The 17,994-nt window shown below is 39.0% G+C and overlaps 1 protein-coding gene across 1 annotated transcript in view; it reads left to right on the forward strand.

The window, feature by feature from the left end:
• The first annotated feature begins 1,109 nt into the window (after window positions 1–1,109).
• The window catches only part of cpxm2 (carboxypeptidase X (M14 family), member 2), a 32,485-nt gene continuing 15,600 nt past the window's right edge, over window positions 1,110–17,994 (forward strand). Inside the window, exons 1-4 of the mRNA XM_079260385.1 lie at window positions 1,110–1,598; window positions 3,628–3,729; window positions 11,906–12,015; window positions 13,533–13,672. Coding sequence (XP_079116511.1) covers window positions 1,316–1,598; window positions 3,628–3,729; window positions 11,906–12,015; window positions 13,533–13,672 — 635 coding nt within the window. The 5' untranslated portion in view covers window positions 1,110–1,315. The remainder of the gene's footprint in view (window positions 1,599–3,627; window positions 3,730–11,905; window positions 12,016–13,532; window positions 13,673–17,994) is intronic.

The raw sequence follows: 17,994 nt of genomic DNA on the forward strand, positions 1-17,994 counted from the left end.
TAAGAAATTATTATCTATGCCTTGGTTTGTCTCGCCTCGAGATGATGAAATGTCAGAAAATACATTTTTAAATTGTGCAAGGCCTCACTGGATTCTCACTCCCAATGATTAAGTCTTTTATGCCCAAGGCTTGACGTTTCTTTACTTATCAGCATCTGCAGATTCTTTTCAAATACCACAAATAACACACAGGGAGACTTGGGAACTTTTGTAAGTTATTTCTTTAAATTTGAACTTAAATACATTTGTCTGAGCAAATAGAATAATGCATTAATATGGACTGTGTAAATTCAAGGCTTGCTTTAGGCTTTGTTTTAGTCTTTAACATAGAAAAAGGCTGCTACATTCCCATATGCCTGTATGAAAGAGAAGCAGAAAAAAAAGGGAAAGGCTTTATGAGGAACAGACAGTGCTGATGTGATGAGCAGTGACACACAGGGCAACGCTCCATCCCTGTGTTGGAACATGCCTGGATGCTCCACGGACAGTTTGTTTGGTTAAATTTCAGCTGCTTGTTAATGTGCAAATTACTGCACAGTCCTCAAATGTATTGTCTGAATGAGAACATTCTCAGAAAACAAGGCAGTCTGAGTAGGAGCAACAAGTTCAGTGTAGTCTTACCTTGTGTTTAAATGCACTTATATACACATATGAACATGATATTTTACTTTTCTGGAAAGGGTGAAGACTGCCACTTCTTGTTGCAAATGCATGTTTGATTCCATTTCAGACTTTAAACATACCTCTGCATTGACAGGACACTTCTTCTGCCCTTTTTAACCACAGAAATAAAGATACAAGATCTATTTAAGTGACCAAATTGTTTGCCCCACATGAAAGAGAAGCTCTTCATTTGGTAAAAGCAGCTCAGACAAACTGGGAGGAGATTAAGATGAAAGCAGATCCTGAATGTGTCATTTTATGATCCCATCCCTGATTCCTTTCTACCCAGACCAATGAAATAACTGAGCAATGTGTCAGCTGCATGAGTGGCTTTGGATTTTTAAGAGAAAAGGATAAATAAAAGATTCTAGTTTGAGTCACCTGTTTCTGCCTCCTTCCTCTCTGCTCCCTCATCTCCTGCTCTTTTTATGTCTCCCTCCCTTGCTGCATTTTTCCCAGACTTAAGCGTCCATGGACCCTCTGGCTCCACTGCTTCTGTCAGTAACTTGGAGTGCTCAGAGAACTTTGTGAACTCTTTGTGTTGGAGTGGGAAGGGAGAGGAAGGCGAGCAGTTGATGGGACACAGCCCGGCAGCACGCTCCTCTGGAGACAGCATCGGCACTCTTAGCTGGAGATAATCCTCCCTCAGGCCATGACAAGGCAGCGCCTCAGCCTTTTGACCCCCCTGGCTGTACTGGGACTCCTTCTGTGGTTTGCAGACCTCAGCTTTGGCTCTGCAGGAGAGGATGAGGATTACTACATGCAGGAGCTGCTGACAAGAGAACAGTACAATCAGGTTCAAGTGTTGGAAAAACCCATTTCCTCGATACCTGATAGGGATGAACATCCAAGACTAAATCTGACAACAAAAACGCCCAAAGGAAAGGCAGAAAGCAGCAAGAAGACAGATAAAGCCACAGCTGAAGCAAAGCCAGGTAAAAGCATGGTCATCTCCTTGGAAAATGGTAGATGAAAAAAACATTCTGTATATTCAAAGCAAGTGCTTGAAGTTCATCATCTATATTACTGGCATGATTGCATGACAGAAAAACAGATGCTTATGCTTTAAACAATGCAACAAACAATACATGCAAAATTATAACTTGCTGGTGTGACTTATTGTATCAGTTGGAATGAGAAACGGAAGGATTTCTCACAAAATGATGATAGATGAAAGCTTTAAATAAAAACATGTGACTAAAGGTGCACCTAAATAAAATTCCCATGCTGATGGATGTATGCTAAACAATGGCATCCTGAGGCGTCCAGTACTTCAAATCCCAGTATGCACAGATCTGAGTAATGTTTCTGCTTGTATTTTGCAGTCCAAGAAGAATAAAAGCTTCTTGCTCTGAAAGAGTTAAAAGGAGGTGCTAAAGCACATGTGATATCCATGCATTGCTGTCCTGTTGTGGTGCATCTGGGAACGTGCAGCTCAAATCTCTCCCGCTCTATAGGAGTCTCAGCTTAGGCAGGTTTGTGGGTATGTTTGAAATACTGTCGGATGATTGGTGAACAGTAGGGGGCGTGAGGGTTTTTGCTGTTTGGTGGCAGATTGAACAGTGACCTCATGTTTCAGGCATCTGGCTTCACATGTTTCTGGAGGGACACCTGCTGCATGCAGGTAGGAGTATAGAAAGAAGATAAATGGCAGTGAAAACAACAGATGTCACAGCTTTTTGCTCTTTGCCTTGTCACTTCTGAGCAGTTTAGCACCCTTTGGTTTATAACTTTTTGATATAATTTTTTAAGCGGGACACATTTTTTTGTGATGTGCTGATCTCATCAGCCTAAATCATATATAAATATGTTTTTAAAAAGCATAATGTGAACCACTTGCTTACAAATTATAGCAGAAAGGCAGAGAAATTAGGTGCTGGTAGAACTGGGTATCCTGACATGCAATCTTTGTTAAAAAAAATTAGAATGACAGTAAAAAAAAAAAAAAAAAAAAAAAAAACATTTGAAGACTTTAGAAGCACAACAAGCTTAAAAATGAGTGTAACCACAAAGATATGGGGTTTTGGTATTTCTTTCAAGAACATTTGCATCCCTTTTAGCTTGAGGCCAATGATCATTTTCAATTCCTTTTAGATTTTCCAGTATGAAATGATGAAAGAAATGTATCTTCATATATGGAGAGAGACATTTCTATTTGTTCTGATCTTAAAAATGAAAATAGTGTGTTTGTTGCACAATAACTTGGACTAACTATGCACAGATACAGATGTGGAGGAGAATGAATATGAAGCTAAAATAAACCTTTTATGTCTCTATAGAGCAAATCACACATGGTTCGATATTCATGGATTTATTGCTTAAAGAGTTTTACACAAACAAAATTTCACATTTACTTCAGTTTGTTTGGATCACCTTTCCATCCTCACATGTTGCTTGTTTTGCACCAATATCTCGTTGACCATATGTCTGCATGGTCTAAATCCATTATGCTGAACCACATCTGCAGCTCAAAGCGTTGTGAAGGATTTAACCTGTCCCCACAAAGAAACGAAGATAAAGACTTTCAGATGTGAGAAAGGTTGTTGTCATGTGGGGCCTTTCTTGACCTGAGCTCCGTCAAATAAAAAGCACACTGTTCGCTCCCATCTTCAGTCGGTGGAATGTGACTTCTTGGCCCTGTCCTGCTTCATGTACAGGGAGTTTTTATGATTTTATCTGAACCTGGAGGCAGTCATCTCATACATGATATCTTAATAAATTAAAGATCTTAAAGATGATTTAAATAAAAATGCATTTGAATAAAAATGCATAAATGAAGTTATATAAGTAAGGCATGTTGGGACCACCCTCCCTCCTTTTTTTTTTTTTTTTTTTTTTTTTTTTTTTTTTGTAACTCCATCCCACTGAATGTGATCACTTGAATCAACCATTTTGAATGCTTGAATGTCATAATGATTGTATATTTAATATTCTTTTCTTGTCCAAATGTCATTTCCATCATAGGAAAAGCACCCAACAAAAAGGCAGAGAAGAGCAAGAAGAGCACTGTTAAAAATTCCAACATCATCTCTGATGGACACAGACAGTACAACTTGATAAAAGAAGGTGAGTGAAAAACCAAGATCTCTTGTTTGTTATGAGAATTTCATGATCTCATAAAAATTCATCATTCCTCCAAAGTGCAGGGAGCATTTCTCCACCTCCACGGGAGCTGTTAGGATGGGAAGAAAGACACAAACTCTCCCAGAGATGACAAATATTTTGGAAAGGGCAGGGGTGTTCAGAAAGCATATTTTCCCTCAGAGGAAAGGTCTGGCAATACAAGATGAAACTTGCAGAAGTCTGTGAGGCATTGTGTTTGGTTTCCATGGAACACAGTTCAACTCAAGCCAGGATGCCTCAGTAGCTTCTCTTCCATGTCAAATGTTGATTAAACATTCTTCACTGAGAGAGCAAAGTGAAAGTAGTTTGACCTGAGACCTCTTCTGTTCAAAATGAACAGACATGGACCTTATTAAACTTTAGAAAATGCAGGACATCTCAGGCTGAGCTGTGTTTCATATTACTGAGAGCTGAGAAGTGGGAATGATAACCAGAAATGAATTCATGTTTTTATGTTTAAACTGTTGCAAATAATCTATTAAAACAGGTGAATGGCTGCCATCTTTGCTTTGGCATGGAGTAACAAGATATAAAAGTGGGTAAACTTGCAAAATAGAAGAGTGCACAATGGCAAACCTTGAGTGGTGCTCACTGGCAGGTGGCTCCGGCAGACAAAACAATGTTTTCATAACTAATAGCATGACTCAACATTGATCTGTTTTCTGATTTAGTTTTACTCTTTATTGGCAGCTGCTGTTGTATGATGTATGAGGGCTTTAAAATACGTATTCCCTGTAGCTCAAGAGCTTCACTGGTCAAGTTTTGTGATCGTTCCACCTCCCATCTGGTGCAAGGCTGATGTTAGCAGTGCAGCAGAACTGACTGGCTGCCACATGCACATATCAAAACATAGGAAGTTCATTAAATGGGGGGGATGTAAAAGCAACAGGGATTTGAAATCAACAGATGTTTCAACATAATGGCCATCAGATGTAACCAAAATGTGTTCAAACTAGTTCTTTCTCAGATATCCCACATGTGCTCACCAAAGTTACAGAGATAATTATCAAGTGTAGTTTGTCACGCTGAAAGGAAAATTTCTTTCCTTTTAATGCAATGAAAACATGCTTATCAAATGTTATTTTATACATTCAACAAGTGTAAGATATCCTCGTCAGAATGATCAACACCTTGCAAGAAAAATAATGTTGCTGGTATTGAAGGAAAATAGGACTAATTTAGTTATTCCATTTCTATTGCCACTTTGTTTTCAAGAAGTACATTCTGCTGTCACAATAATGTAAAGATTACTTCAATTTCAAACCAAATGAAAGTTAAATTAATTTTAATGTTTGTTATTTTCTGCTTTGTGGAATTAATTTTCTAACCTGGTTTAAACATAACGTTAGCACTATACAACAGAATGTTGGCAAAACAGGACAAAATTTTTTACACATATTATTTTGCTTTATCAGCTGAATGTATGGTTCCCATGACAACATGGTGCACAACACACACAATTATACCATGGTACTATGAGAATTCTAATGTCAGCTAGCGTGCATTGTGTTTGTATATATGCACAAGCATTTTGGCAAGTTAAATCATTGTTATATTGCTCCATTACAGGAGTCACCATAGCAACGCATCAATCAACTGGTTAAGATCAGCTGGTTTGTGATGGATAAGCAAAAGAAAGGCACTGAAGCTCGAAAATGTTTGTTTAGACTAAAAGTGCATCAAGGACAGCAGAAAATGGTTCCTATACTTTAGCATTTTAGCCAGTTTTGTAAAAAGATAAATAAACACTTGTTTAAAAAAAAAGGTTTACTGTTTTGGGACCATTGCATAAGCGGACGAACAACTAAATCCACGCATTACATTGTTTTGATGCACTTTGTAGAGGAACACCATTCCATGTGTTGCAGTGTTCTAGACTCTGTGTCGTGCATTAAAACCCTGTAATGCACAGCTCCTCTCTAAGTAACATAATGTATTTCTCATATAATGTCCTTAATGGGCTGATAATAATAAGTTGTTGTTTTTTTTATTTAAAAGTAGGAAGAAAAGTTTTTTTTTTGTTCAGGTTACACGTTATTTACTGTTAAGATGTCCTTTTATTATGTTTAGATTTAGTGATAAATATGCCAGTATTGGATATGAATTTACTGACTTATGAACTGTTGACGTAACAAGTTTTGTTCTTTACTGATATGATCATATCAGTATTAGTGAAGGGATACTGCTTTTAATAGACAATTTAAGCTCAGTCTGAACACGCATGTTTTTTTATACTTATGTACTTGGACCAATACTCTTCACGCTATATATGCTCCCGTTAGGCAAAATTATTAGACAGCATGGAATAAACTTTCATTGTTATGCAGATGATACTCAACTATACTTATCCTTTAAACCAGATGAAACAAATCAGCCCAATAGGCTACAAAATTGTCTCATAGACATAAAGACTTGGATGTCTAGAAATTTTCTCCTCTTAAACTCAGATAAGACTGAAGTCATTCTCGTTGGATCTGAAAAACTCAGAGCTACATTTTCCGGTTTTGTAATGAACCTGGATGGCATTACTTTAGCTTCCAGTGCTACAGTGAGAAACCTTGGAGTAATATTTGACTCGGACCTGTCCTTTGGCCCACATATTAAGCAGGTAACTAAAACAGCCTTCTTTCATTTACGTAATATAGCCAAAATTAGGGACATTCTGTCTCAGAGTGATGCAGAAAAACTGGTTCACGCTTTTGTTACTTCGAGACTAGATTACTGTAACTCTCTATTACTGGGCTGTCCTAAATTCGCCCTGAAAAGCCTTCAGCTGATCCAGAATTCTGCAGCCAGAGTCCTGACCAGAACCAGCATGAGAGATCATATTTCTCCAGTTTTAGCCTCTCTTCATTGGCTGCCTGTTGAATCTAGAATAGAATTTAAAATCCTTCTCCTTACATATCCACTATATATCAAAAACCTCATTGTTCCTTATATACCAAGTAGAGTACTTCGTTCGCAGACTGCAGGCTTACTTGTGGTTCCTAGAGTCTCAAAGAGCCGAGCAGGAGGCAGAGCCTTTGGTTATCAGGCCCCTCTCTTATGGAATAAGCTCCCAGTTAGTGTTAGGGAAGCAGACACCCTCCCCACCTTTAAGACTAGGCTGAAGACTTATCTTTTTGATAAGTCCTACAGCTAGGGATGGTTAGCATCCCTTAGTTATGCTGCTATAGGTTTAGACTGCTGAGGGACATTTCCTGATACACTGAGCTTCTTTCTTTTTCTCTTTATCTCTTTCTTTTACCCCCCCCCCATAACAGTGTTGCATCATTAACATGTATGTCTCCTGTCTCAGCAGGTCTCCGTGGCCGGGAGTGGCAGTTCCTGTTGTCTGTTGTCTTTCTGTCCTCTTCCCCCCACACAGCAGAGGCAGATGGCTGCCTGTCCTGAGCCGGGTTCTGCCGGAGGTTTCCTTCCTGTTAAAAGGGAGTTTTTTCCTTCCCACTGTTGCCAGTGTGCTTGCTCAGGATGGGAGATTGAGTTGGACTCAACTCAATCTGTTGGTTTCCTTATATAGGCTGTTATGAATTGGCCTTCATTATGTTTTCCCCTCTGTCTGTAAAGCGTCTTGAGATGGCATTGCCGTGATTTGACGCTATATAAATAAAGTTGAATTGAATTGAATTGAATTGAATTATGCTGTCTAAATTGGGACAATAAAACTGATACATCAACTTCTAAAATGCCACTGAAATATTAACAGGGATACAAAGGGATATAACAAGAAACCATTCTGTTTCTGCAGTTTTGACCTCCTGAGGTTCTTCTAAGTGCATCATTTGTCCCCAAGGTTCATTTTTGTCATTTTGATTCTCTTTGTAGTAATGATTGTTGTCAAATTGACCATTTCTTACAAATGTCATTTTAATTTTAGTAATTGTGAGTTTCATTCAGACTGTCTTCCATTTCTATATGGATCTCTGTGTCTTTGTTGACATTTTTGTAACTGCCAATTTATATTGGTTTATTTTCATAGAGTGTTGTTTAGCATCTATTTGACAATACATATAATGTTTTCTAGAAAAGACTAGAGCCTCTTGACTCTTTGACCTCACCAGGGTCTTTTGGGTCTATTTAGCAATCCGTCCTCTGCTTTGTTTTACTGAAGGTTTACAGAACACAAATTTTTTCACTTCACTGTGCTCAGAAATGAGCCATGTGTTAGTTTAAAGGCTGCAAAAGTTCTGTGTTTGGAAGGCGTTTAAAGATTACACTGTGTAACATCACAAAAGGGATAAATCACGCATTTTAAGTATTTCAATATTGAACAACCAGATGTGAAAAAAGAATTTGTGACCTGCACACTGACTAAATTTTTACTTCAGAACTGCAATGACATTGCAAATGGCCTGGAGATAATCATTTCTATTGCACATTATTGTTGAATCCATATGCTGTGCTCTTGTGTGGGCCTTCTTGGATTGCAATGCAGATGGTGATAATATTATATTTTTGCAACATGGCAGGTACCCACCTGTTTTCTCCTCCTATCTTTGATCCATTGGGATGCTTGAGGTTGTATCACGTATTCTGTAACATTTACAAAGCTTGTGGACTGGGAGTGGCATTTCAATATGATTGTGTACGTAGGCATTGTATGGATTTATTATACTAACTTCTGTTAGCCCAAAGACTCCCACCGTGTGCTTCGCTGCTGAAGCAGTGTGTCACTCAGACAACTGGTTACTGTAGTGCATATGTTTATTAAAAGTACACGCAACACACATGCTACACTGACATCTCTACTTGTAACTGTGCCAGTGCTATGTAAACTGTAAAAAACAAGGGTGAATAAAACATAATATTAATAGCATGTACATACAACACATGTGCATCCTTGTGGAAATAAGCACATTTTCATGACTGCAGCGTCACTCAACAGCTCTGCTTCACCAGCAAACAAGGGTAACTATGCACTGTGCAGAAAGGGGATCCAGTTTGTAAGATACACAGAGGGACTTGCGCCACGCCCCAGTTTTTTCGCCCCATGTACAACATAGAGAACATGATAGAACAACCCAAAATAAATACAGAATGGTGGCTTGCTGGTGATAAACCACAACACATACACAAATACCCCAACGTGTCTAAAAAAGGGATTTTACTTCACACAAACATAATTGGTCAGCAACTGATGTTTTATTGCCATATAGACTTACTGTGAGTACAACGCTTAACTGGGCTCACTGGTGACTTTTCTGCTTGCTCATTAATCATCTTTTTCCATCAGGTTTAAGCACATTAGTTTGTTCTCAGATTTTTACTTTATGCTCCACACATGTATTCTCTCTTGTTTGTGCTTTTCAATGTTTATCTTTTGCAGCTGTGACTTTCCTTAATTAAATCATACATATCAGGCTGTAACACAGCGCCTGTCATCTTTATGAAGAAAAAAGTACTTCCACTGTATTTAAGATTTTTTTTCTCTCTTCTTTGTGCCTTTTACACCTCTGTGTATTCTTTTGTGAAGGCAATCCTGGCGTTGTGACAGGGACATGTGCGGCATATGCCGCATGTACAAACAGACTGGTGCTTAATCGGAAATTCTTCCTCTGATGTTCCATTGCTGTGGTCCAGCTTGATCTAACCCAAAGAGCCTTTGAGCAGCCGAGATTTCAGATGTCAGGTTTGATTTGCCTATTTGGCTCTTAATGGATGACATTCACTGTAGTGTAAAAAGATGAGAGAATCTTACACAAAGAGCTCCTTTTAGCGAGAACCCTCTCAGTTTCTGCGATCACTTAAATGCAGGCGTTTTGTTCAAACAGAGTGAAACTCCATTCAGCATGGAGAAAAAAAATCCATCTTAGAGATGTGCAGGTTTCTTTTCTAAAGACTATGTTTAGCAAGTGTTTTTCCCCGAAAAAACACAGTGTCTTGAATGCGGCTGCCTACCAAACTATTGCAACTATTCATTCTGACACATGCTCATAATCAATACTACCAGTAAAGATATTATTAGAATCATAGGTTAGTTCAGAATTGGGCTGTAATTGATCCACACCATCACGTTCTGTCACCTTTAATTAAATTCTAATAATACTTATTAATCAGAAAAAATATGTTTTGTCTTATTAGCTTCAGTCATGTTTGAACATCTGACAATGCAACAAAGAATCACAGCCAAAACAAAGCCGCTAGAGATATTATAACAAATTATATTAACACGCACATAGTAGAAATGGAACACACACATTTCTAAATTCACGACTACATTGTTAGCTCTATAAAATATCAACAGATTTATTCCCCACACTTCAGACCTAATGATGACTCCAGCTGAGGCCGTGTCCACCTCAGAAATCTGTCTGTCATTACAGAGAGAAGGGACATGGTGGACATAGGTTTATGCATGAAAAATGTCTTGAGTCTCGTGAGACAAGAAAACTTTTGCATGTCAGCTTTCATATGATTATGTGGCTTGCTTAAAATGGAGAAACTAGCAAAAGGTAGCAGGCAGTGCTACTTTTATGTTGTTCATTTTAACATTGTGTGAATTTTGAACGTTGTTGCACTTTGTCAACTTTGTTGTTTTACAAGTGCTTCATCAATAAAGTTGCAGTTGTTTGTTTTTTTTACATTACCATATAATTGCTTGGAATATTGACTTAGTTTTGCTTGGACATCAGTGCTTTATTGTGTCTTTTACAAAGATCTTATGTACTGCATGTATCTCATGTATCAAGAAAACAAGATATTCCAGCAGACATAATGTGATGATGCACCAGACAATTCCCATACAGTGAGGCCTGTAGACACTATTCTCTTCTAGCAGTGACCACTTGTAGGATAAATATCATTCTGTTACAAAACAAAACCAAAAGGTGGTGGCTTGCACACTTTCCGAATACCAGAGTCCAAGGAAAATCTGTGAGATCTAATGGAAAAAGGAGTTCCAAAGACTCCAAATTGCTTCTTGCTGGGCTTGCTAAAAAATCTCTTGGTGACAGATATAATAGTTTAGGTGTGGAGCTTATCAGGTAGGATGGCTCCAGTTTGCATTGTCATTGCTATAAGGGAATCATTCCATACTGGAATAAAAGTTTAAGATGCCTCTGTTCCCCAGGCTGAATTAATCTAGGAAGGAAGTATTTTATTTATAAAGCAGCTGTCAATCACAACTGTAACTTTAATTGCTTACATAAAAGATGCTTCACAGAAAATCTACAGAGTACAGTTTTCATATCCGGTACTCTACTTAATTATTTAGTTCAAATTTTATATGACAGGGACAGAGCATATTAAAACTGAAGAACACTTCTGAATATGCCAGATTTAGCTATTGGGCTTCTTTTCATCTGTTGTCCCTGGCTAGATCTTACAAAGGCTCCCTGGAATAAGGGTTGACAGGACTTGAATCAAATTCAAAACTGACTTGAGTGTTGACTATAATTAAGTAAAACATGGTCAAAATTTAAAAGGAGTCTATTTGGTGATCTTACTTTTTATTTCTAAACCTGTGGACAAGTATTCCTTTTTAAAAAATTGCATTCTTCATTTAACCAATAGAAGCAGAAAAGAGAGCTTGTGTGATACTTGCTGCAACTTTCCATCATCTTCCTTTCAGGAGAACTGAAATATAATGGTTTAGTAATGAATTCTGGTTGAACTTTGATGGCTTTGATTGAGGTGCTTTACAAAATGTAAAAAAAAAAAAAACCCAACAAGTATTCACAGTGTGCAGTCATTAATCATCACTGATGTATGACAGGTTTTAAAATGAAATTCATCGAGGTTCAAACATCAAAGACTTCATGAGTAAATTTTCCTGGCTTAACTTTTGTGGGTTGATGTTTTTAGAAATGAAGGCAGAATATGGTTTGACTCTCAATGCACAAAAATATTCCTACTACCTTGTCTCCTTTTAAGATAAAAATATGATCAAATCAGCTGCACAGGAGAGCTGTGAGCTTCTTGCTTGCTTCACACATCACTGTGCAAAGTCAAAAAGAAAAAAAAAGGAAGCAAAAAAAAGTTATTGTTGAGTCAAGCTATTAACAAATGCAAGCTCAGGAGCTATTGTATATAATGTGCAGGGAGCAACTCTCCTGGAGCAATGCAACTCATGATACATAACAATACCATCACAGGCCAATTTGTCTTTCTCCTTACCCAGAATGCCCTCCCATGGGATTGGAGACGTTGAAGATTGATGACTTCCAGCTTCATGCTTCGTCTACGAAACGCTACGGCCTTGGTGCACACAGAGGTCGCCTTAACATTCAGGTAAGACAGGAATGTAAAGTGCTGGCGTAGCTTGGCCAAGCTTACAGGATATGTCAAGGCTTGCATTTCACCCTCAGCTATCTCACCTTTCCCTGGAGGATTAAATGTTTTATAGTCTCTTTTCTTTCCCACAACGCAGCAATACAAAAGTAATATAATTAGGAAATCACTATCCTTAAATTTCAGGATCAATTTAACTTACTATTTAAGTATCTTGGAACAATATCAGACGACAACAGTCTTCTCTGTGTTTGAGGGACATTATCTTGTTTCAGCTTATCACCAAGAGTATTTCAATATCCCATAGCTAACTACAAAGAAAGTAATGATGTCGCCATCAAATCAGGGACACGTCCCCAGACCTAATAAAAAAGACGGGCATCTGGGAGAAAAGGTATTTCCTGTTAGTGCAGACTGAGCTTTGAGGGTATTAGCCTGCAGAAAGTCTGCAGCAAACCTCATCTTCTCCATGCCGAGCTGATCCAGTCCAACTGCACAGTTAATGAAACACGCAAACACATGCTCTTAATTCAGTCAAGACACACCAAGCAACAAAACAAAGGATTTATTGTCTGGTGTGTGAACCCATGTGTGTGGAATTGTAGGGATCGTAGGAGGACAGAGATAGTGTCAGGAGAAATACACAGTGAGCAGATGTTGAAAGGATCTGTTGATTCCGGCCTGTTTCCAGTAAGTTTGGTTTATTTTCACTTATGTAACAGTAACAGTTTATTTTGATTATGGACACAAACAGCCCTGAAATCTTGAAATAAAGCGATAGGCAAAACGTGAACTAATATGCTACAGTGTTTCCAGATGGACAATAAGCTGTAAAATTGTAATAACTTCAACATTCATTGCAAACATATCTACACACTGTTCTCAACAATAATAAAGCAAAACCAGGAAGGAGAACTACTATCAACCAAAGATGAAAATATTCTAATTACATTAATGCTTCAACAACTTGATTGGAGCCCACTTTTCCCTGATTTAAATAATTCGATTTCGTAATTCAAATCATTCAATTCCCTAATTCAGCTAATTTGATTTGAATTAGGGAACAACCAGACACCTGTATGTTTAAGCTCCAACAGCTATCTGAACATCCAATGGATGAGAAAATTCTTTAGCACAAAAGCCTCCATCATTCTGGACTGGAAATAACTCAAAACCAACAAGAGATTTCCTGAAAGCAACAAGCCAATCTATCTATCTATCTATCTATCTATCTATCTATCTATCTATCTATATATATATATATATATATATATATATATATATATATATATATATATATATATATATATATATATATATATAGATAGATATAGATATATATGCATTTTAGCACATCATGACACCTCAGCTATATTGAATTGTACATTCTTCACCAGCTCCACTGCCAGCACTGCAAAACACTTTGAACTGAAACCCCTTTACCAGTCTATCATACATAGATTGCATGGGTGGTTTGACATGCAGTTCTGCTGCACATGACTGTGTTTGGCCTGCAGGCTGGCCTTTATGAAGATGACCTGTACGACGGGGCCTGGTGTGCAGGGAGAGATGACCCGCTGCAGTGGTTTGAGGTGGATGCCAGAAGGCTGACAAAGTTCACTGGGGTCATCACACAAGGCAGGAGCTCCCTCTGGTCGTGAGTAGGAAGCCTGCAGGCATGCACAGGAGTTTCAGATGGTTGCACACTGAGCATAAGGACTTTATTGTCCAAGTATAATGGGTTTTGTGCCAAGTGGTGTTATCTGGTTTTATTTAATATATTTGTGCAAACGTGTAACTCAGCAAGTTTAATGTTCTTTCTTTTGTTACTTTTTATATTTGCTGTCTGACTATAGTCCAGATAAAAATAAGATGAAATATGAGGAAGAAAAATGTGCGTAGGATATCTAAAATCACCAGTTGAATTCAGGCAAAGATTGACATCATGCTGTTGTATGAAAATAGCAGTCTACGGCCATGCTAGTGGGTCTGTGAAGCTGGCACTGTGGTCCAAATCTGAGGCCAACTTTGCCGTGCAAGAAGCCACATCGTTAGCATCGCTAATACAAACCCAAGCACAGCAAACTGCCAAATATCTAATTACATATGGCACAAGCTTCAAAATAACTTTAAAACGAGCTCTGGAAACAGATGATGGCGGTAAATGCTCCAGAAAATGAAGTGGTTGCTGGATTTTTTTTTTTTGTGAAACCCATGTGGAAAATTTGACTGCACAATATACACAAGAAAAGCTTTTCAAACTTCCTCAGATGGTGCTGAACCTTCACTTGCATTTGCCCTTTTCACAAGTCTTCTCTGATCCTCTGACAGAAGGATTAAGGATTTATGGATTTGATTGATTTGAGTGCCGCCTCATTCTTTTATATCTCTTTGAAGGTCAGTACATTATTAAAATAACACTGGAGAAAACTCAAAATTTCACAACTCTGCAAACTTTGTAAGAAGGGTAAACAGGGATACAACAAGTATTTCAAATACTTATGAAATAGTAATCATGAACACATTATTTAAAACTTAGTTGCACTGATAATAATTCTGCATTACTCCCAACCGTATGTGTCAACACAGTACCTAATTAACATGCATCAAGTCTCTGTTACATCTATGTCACTTATTCAATAGTTGCATCTTTCACTATCCTACCTTAACAGAATACATGGTTGTTGCCTGGGTTGAGCTAAGCAGCTGCAGCAGGATCACATGTGCGTATTCACACCACCTTACTGCTTGCATAAGGACGTATCTAGCAAAGATTTGATTCTGGCCATAAATATGCTGGTTGTATAATTTGTGAAAGCAAGTACATGCAAAATGAAACTGAATCTTTGCTAAAAAGCTGTTCCTTGAAGGTAACATCACTTGGAGCATGCAGTTGCAGTGCAACTCTAGAAGGCCCAAATATATGTAATGCAGCCTGCATGGATGTCCACCTAAACTGGAGCCAAAATGACATTTCTGACATTATACACTTCATAACCAACAATGATCCATTAAAAGGATGTTGATATGTGTGTGGGTGTGTATTTGGAAAGTTGTGAGAATGTAAAATGCAGATTCATGCAGCTAAAAATATTCTCCATTCAGATTATTCTATTAAGTTCTTGTGATCCATCCATCCATCCATCTTCTGCCGCTTAACCGGGGTCGGGTCGCGGGGGCAGCAGCCTAAGCAGGGAAGCCCAGACTTCCCTCTCCCCAGCCACATTTGCCAACTCTGCGGGGGGGATCCCGAGGCGTTCCCAGGCCAGCCGAGAGATATAATCCCTCCAGCGTGTCCTGGGTCTTCCCCGGGGTCTCCTCCCAGAGGGACGTGCCTGGAACACCTCACCAGGGAGGCGTCCAGGAGGCATCCTGACCAGATGCCCGAGCCACCTCAACTGGTTCCTCTCGATGCGAAGGAGCAGCGGCTCTACTCTGAGCCCCTCCCGGATGACTGAGCTCCTCACCCTATCTCTAAGGGAGAGCCCGGCCACCCTGCGGAGGAAACTCATTTCAGCCGTCTGTATACGAGATCTCGTTCTTTCGGTCACGACCCACAGCTCATGACCATAGGTGAGGGTAGCAACGTAGATCGACTGGTAAATCGAGAGCTTCGCCTTCTGGCTCAGCTCCTTCTTCACCACGACAGACCGGCGCAGAGCCCGCATTACTGCAGACGCCGCACCGATCCGTCTGTCGATCTCACGCTCCATTCTTCCCTCACTCGTGAACAAGACCCAGAGATATTTAAACTCCTCCACTGAGGCAGGACCTCACTCCCGACCCGGAGAGGGCAATCCACCCTATTCCAGCTGAGGACCATGGTTTCAGATTTTGAGGCGCTGATTCTCATCCCAGCCGCTTCACACTCGGCCGCGAATCGCTCAAGCGAGAGCTGGAGATCACGACCAGATGAAGCCAACAGGACCACGTCATCTGCAAAAAGCAGGGACCCAATCCTGAGGCCACCAAGTCGGATCCCCTCAACACCTCAGTTGCGCCTAGAAATTCTGTCCATATAAGTTATGAACAGAATCGGTGATAAAGGGCCGCCTTGGCGGAGTCCAACCCTCACCGGAAACGAATCCGACTTACTACCGGCAATGCGGACCAAGCTCTGACACCTGTCGTACAGGGACCGGACAGCTCGTACAAGGGTGTCCAGTACCCCATACTCCCGGAGTACCCCCCACAGGAGCCCCCGGGGGACACGGTCGAATGCCTTCTCCAGGTCCACAAAGCACATGTAGACTGGTTGGGCAAACTCCCATGGCCCCCCCAGGACCCCAGAGAGGGTATAGAGCTGGTCCACTGTTCCGCGACCAGGACGAAAACCACACTGCTCCTCCTCAATCCGGGATTCGACTATCCGGCGGACCCTCCTCTCCAGGACCCCTGAATAGACCTTACCAGGGAGGCTGAGGAGTGTGATTCCCCTGTAATTGGAACACACCCTCCGGTCCCCCCTTCTTTATATAAATAAAGTTGAATTGAATTGAATTGAATTGATAATTTGCACCTCAGTAAATATTTTAAAAAAAAAAAAAAAAGATTAAGTGTGGGATTTTTAAAAAAAAATCTTTTACACTCACTGCATTTGAATTCGTTCAGTCCAGTGCAACTTTCATCAGGAACAGATTATACATTTCAGAGGGCCAGAATGAGATCTCACTGTGCCATATGGAGGCTTATATCTTCAATCAATATTAGGTAATGGATTTTGGATTGCATTTAGGAATAGGAGACATTTTATGAATAATGTTCAAGCTGAAAGCTTTAAATGATTTAATTTTTTTACCTGGTAAAATATGGATCAAGTACACACAAATAAATAAATATATTTACTATTTAAAAAGACAACGTAACGACCAGGCTTACCAAATTATGTAAAATATAACTTTTTAAAAATTATTTCTGCTGATAGATTCAATAGTTAAAAATATAATAGGTCATTAAATTATCTTTATTTATGTATTTAGCTATTGTAAGCAAAAGATATTTTTAAAGCTATCAAGACTGCAGTTACATATTAGGAAATCCTTCATGAGGGGTTATTCTAAAGTAATAGTCAATTCTTCCACTGAAAATATTAATAAACTAAGTGATTACTTTTTCAGGTACAGTTAGGAAAGACTGGAAAAACTATTAATAAGGTGGGTCTGGGGTGGACTTGGAGAAAACTACCTGGCCCTGGCATTTTGGACCTGACTAGCCTATAATATCATACACATCATGAATCTTTGTGCCCTCAATGTAAATATCAGCACTGCAACTCCCTAAAAGCACTAAGGCCACGCTATGAGCTAGTCGGTATTAGAGTGTAGACAGATTAAAAAGCTCAGATATTGTAATTTGTTGATAAAATAGAAATCTATACTCCAACATAGGAATGCTTATGACAGTGGTTTTCATCCTACTTTATATATGTTGAAGAAAAAAAATGAGAAAGAACAGACATGAGAAATGGTGGGGTGAGTGCTTAAAATTTTAAGCGGGCCTCCCCAGTGTTGGACTGCTTATCTACTGAATTTTATGGACGAGTCAGACCAATAGCACAACTGTGACAGCCCAAAATTTAAGTCGGCCCACCGGGAAAATGCTGTGTATGCCAGATGGCCAGTCTGTCTGTGAATGGGTCCAAATCAATCAATAAATCATTTTTATAGCACCCTTTAAACAGGTTTGCAATAGCTTTCAAAGATTTGACACAAGGAAAATAGTCATAAATGTCTATTAAAGAGACTTACTGATGTTTAAAGAAATATTCAAAAGAATCCATATGAAACTTAATTTAAGGACACAATGAATTTCTTGGAAATTGTGTATTATTTACATCTCAGAAACATATCTTAGCCAAATAAAGTAAAGTTATCCTAGTTGTATTTTAGAGACGGGTTAAGGCTGTGGTAACATTTATTTATCTAATTAATTACACAGTAAATATTTGAGAAATACCATGTTGTATTTAAATTTTCTCCT

Source organism: Telmatherina bonti (genome assembly GCF_933228915.1).
Source record: "Telmatherina bonti genome assembly, chromosome: 21".
In the NCBI taxonomy this organism is placed as follows: Eukaryota; Metazoa; Chordata; class Actinopteri; order Atheriniformes; family Telmatherinidae; genus Telmatherina; species Telmatherina bonti.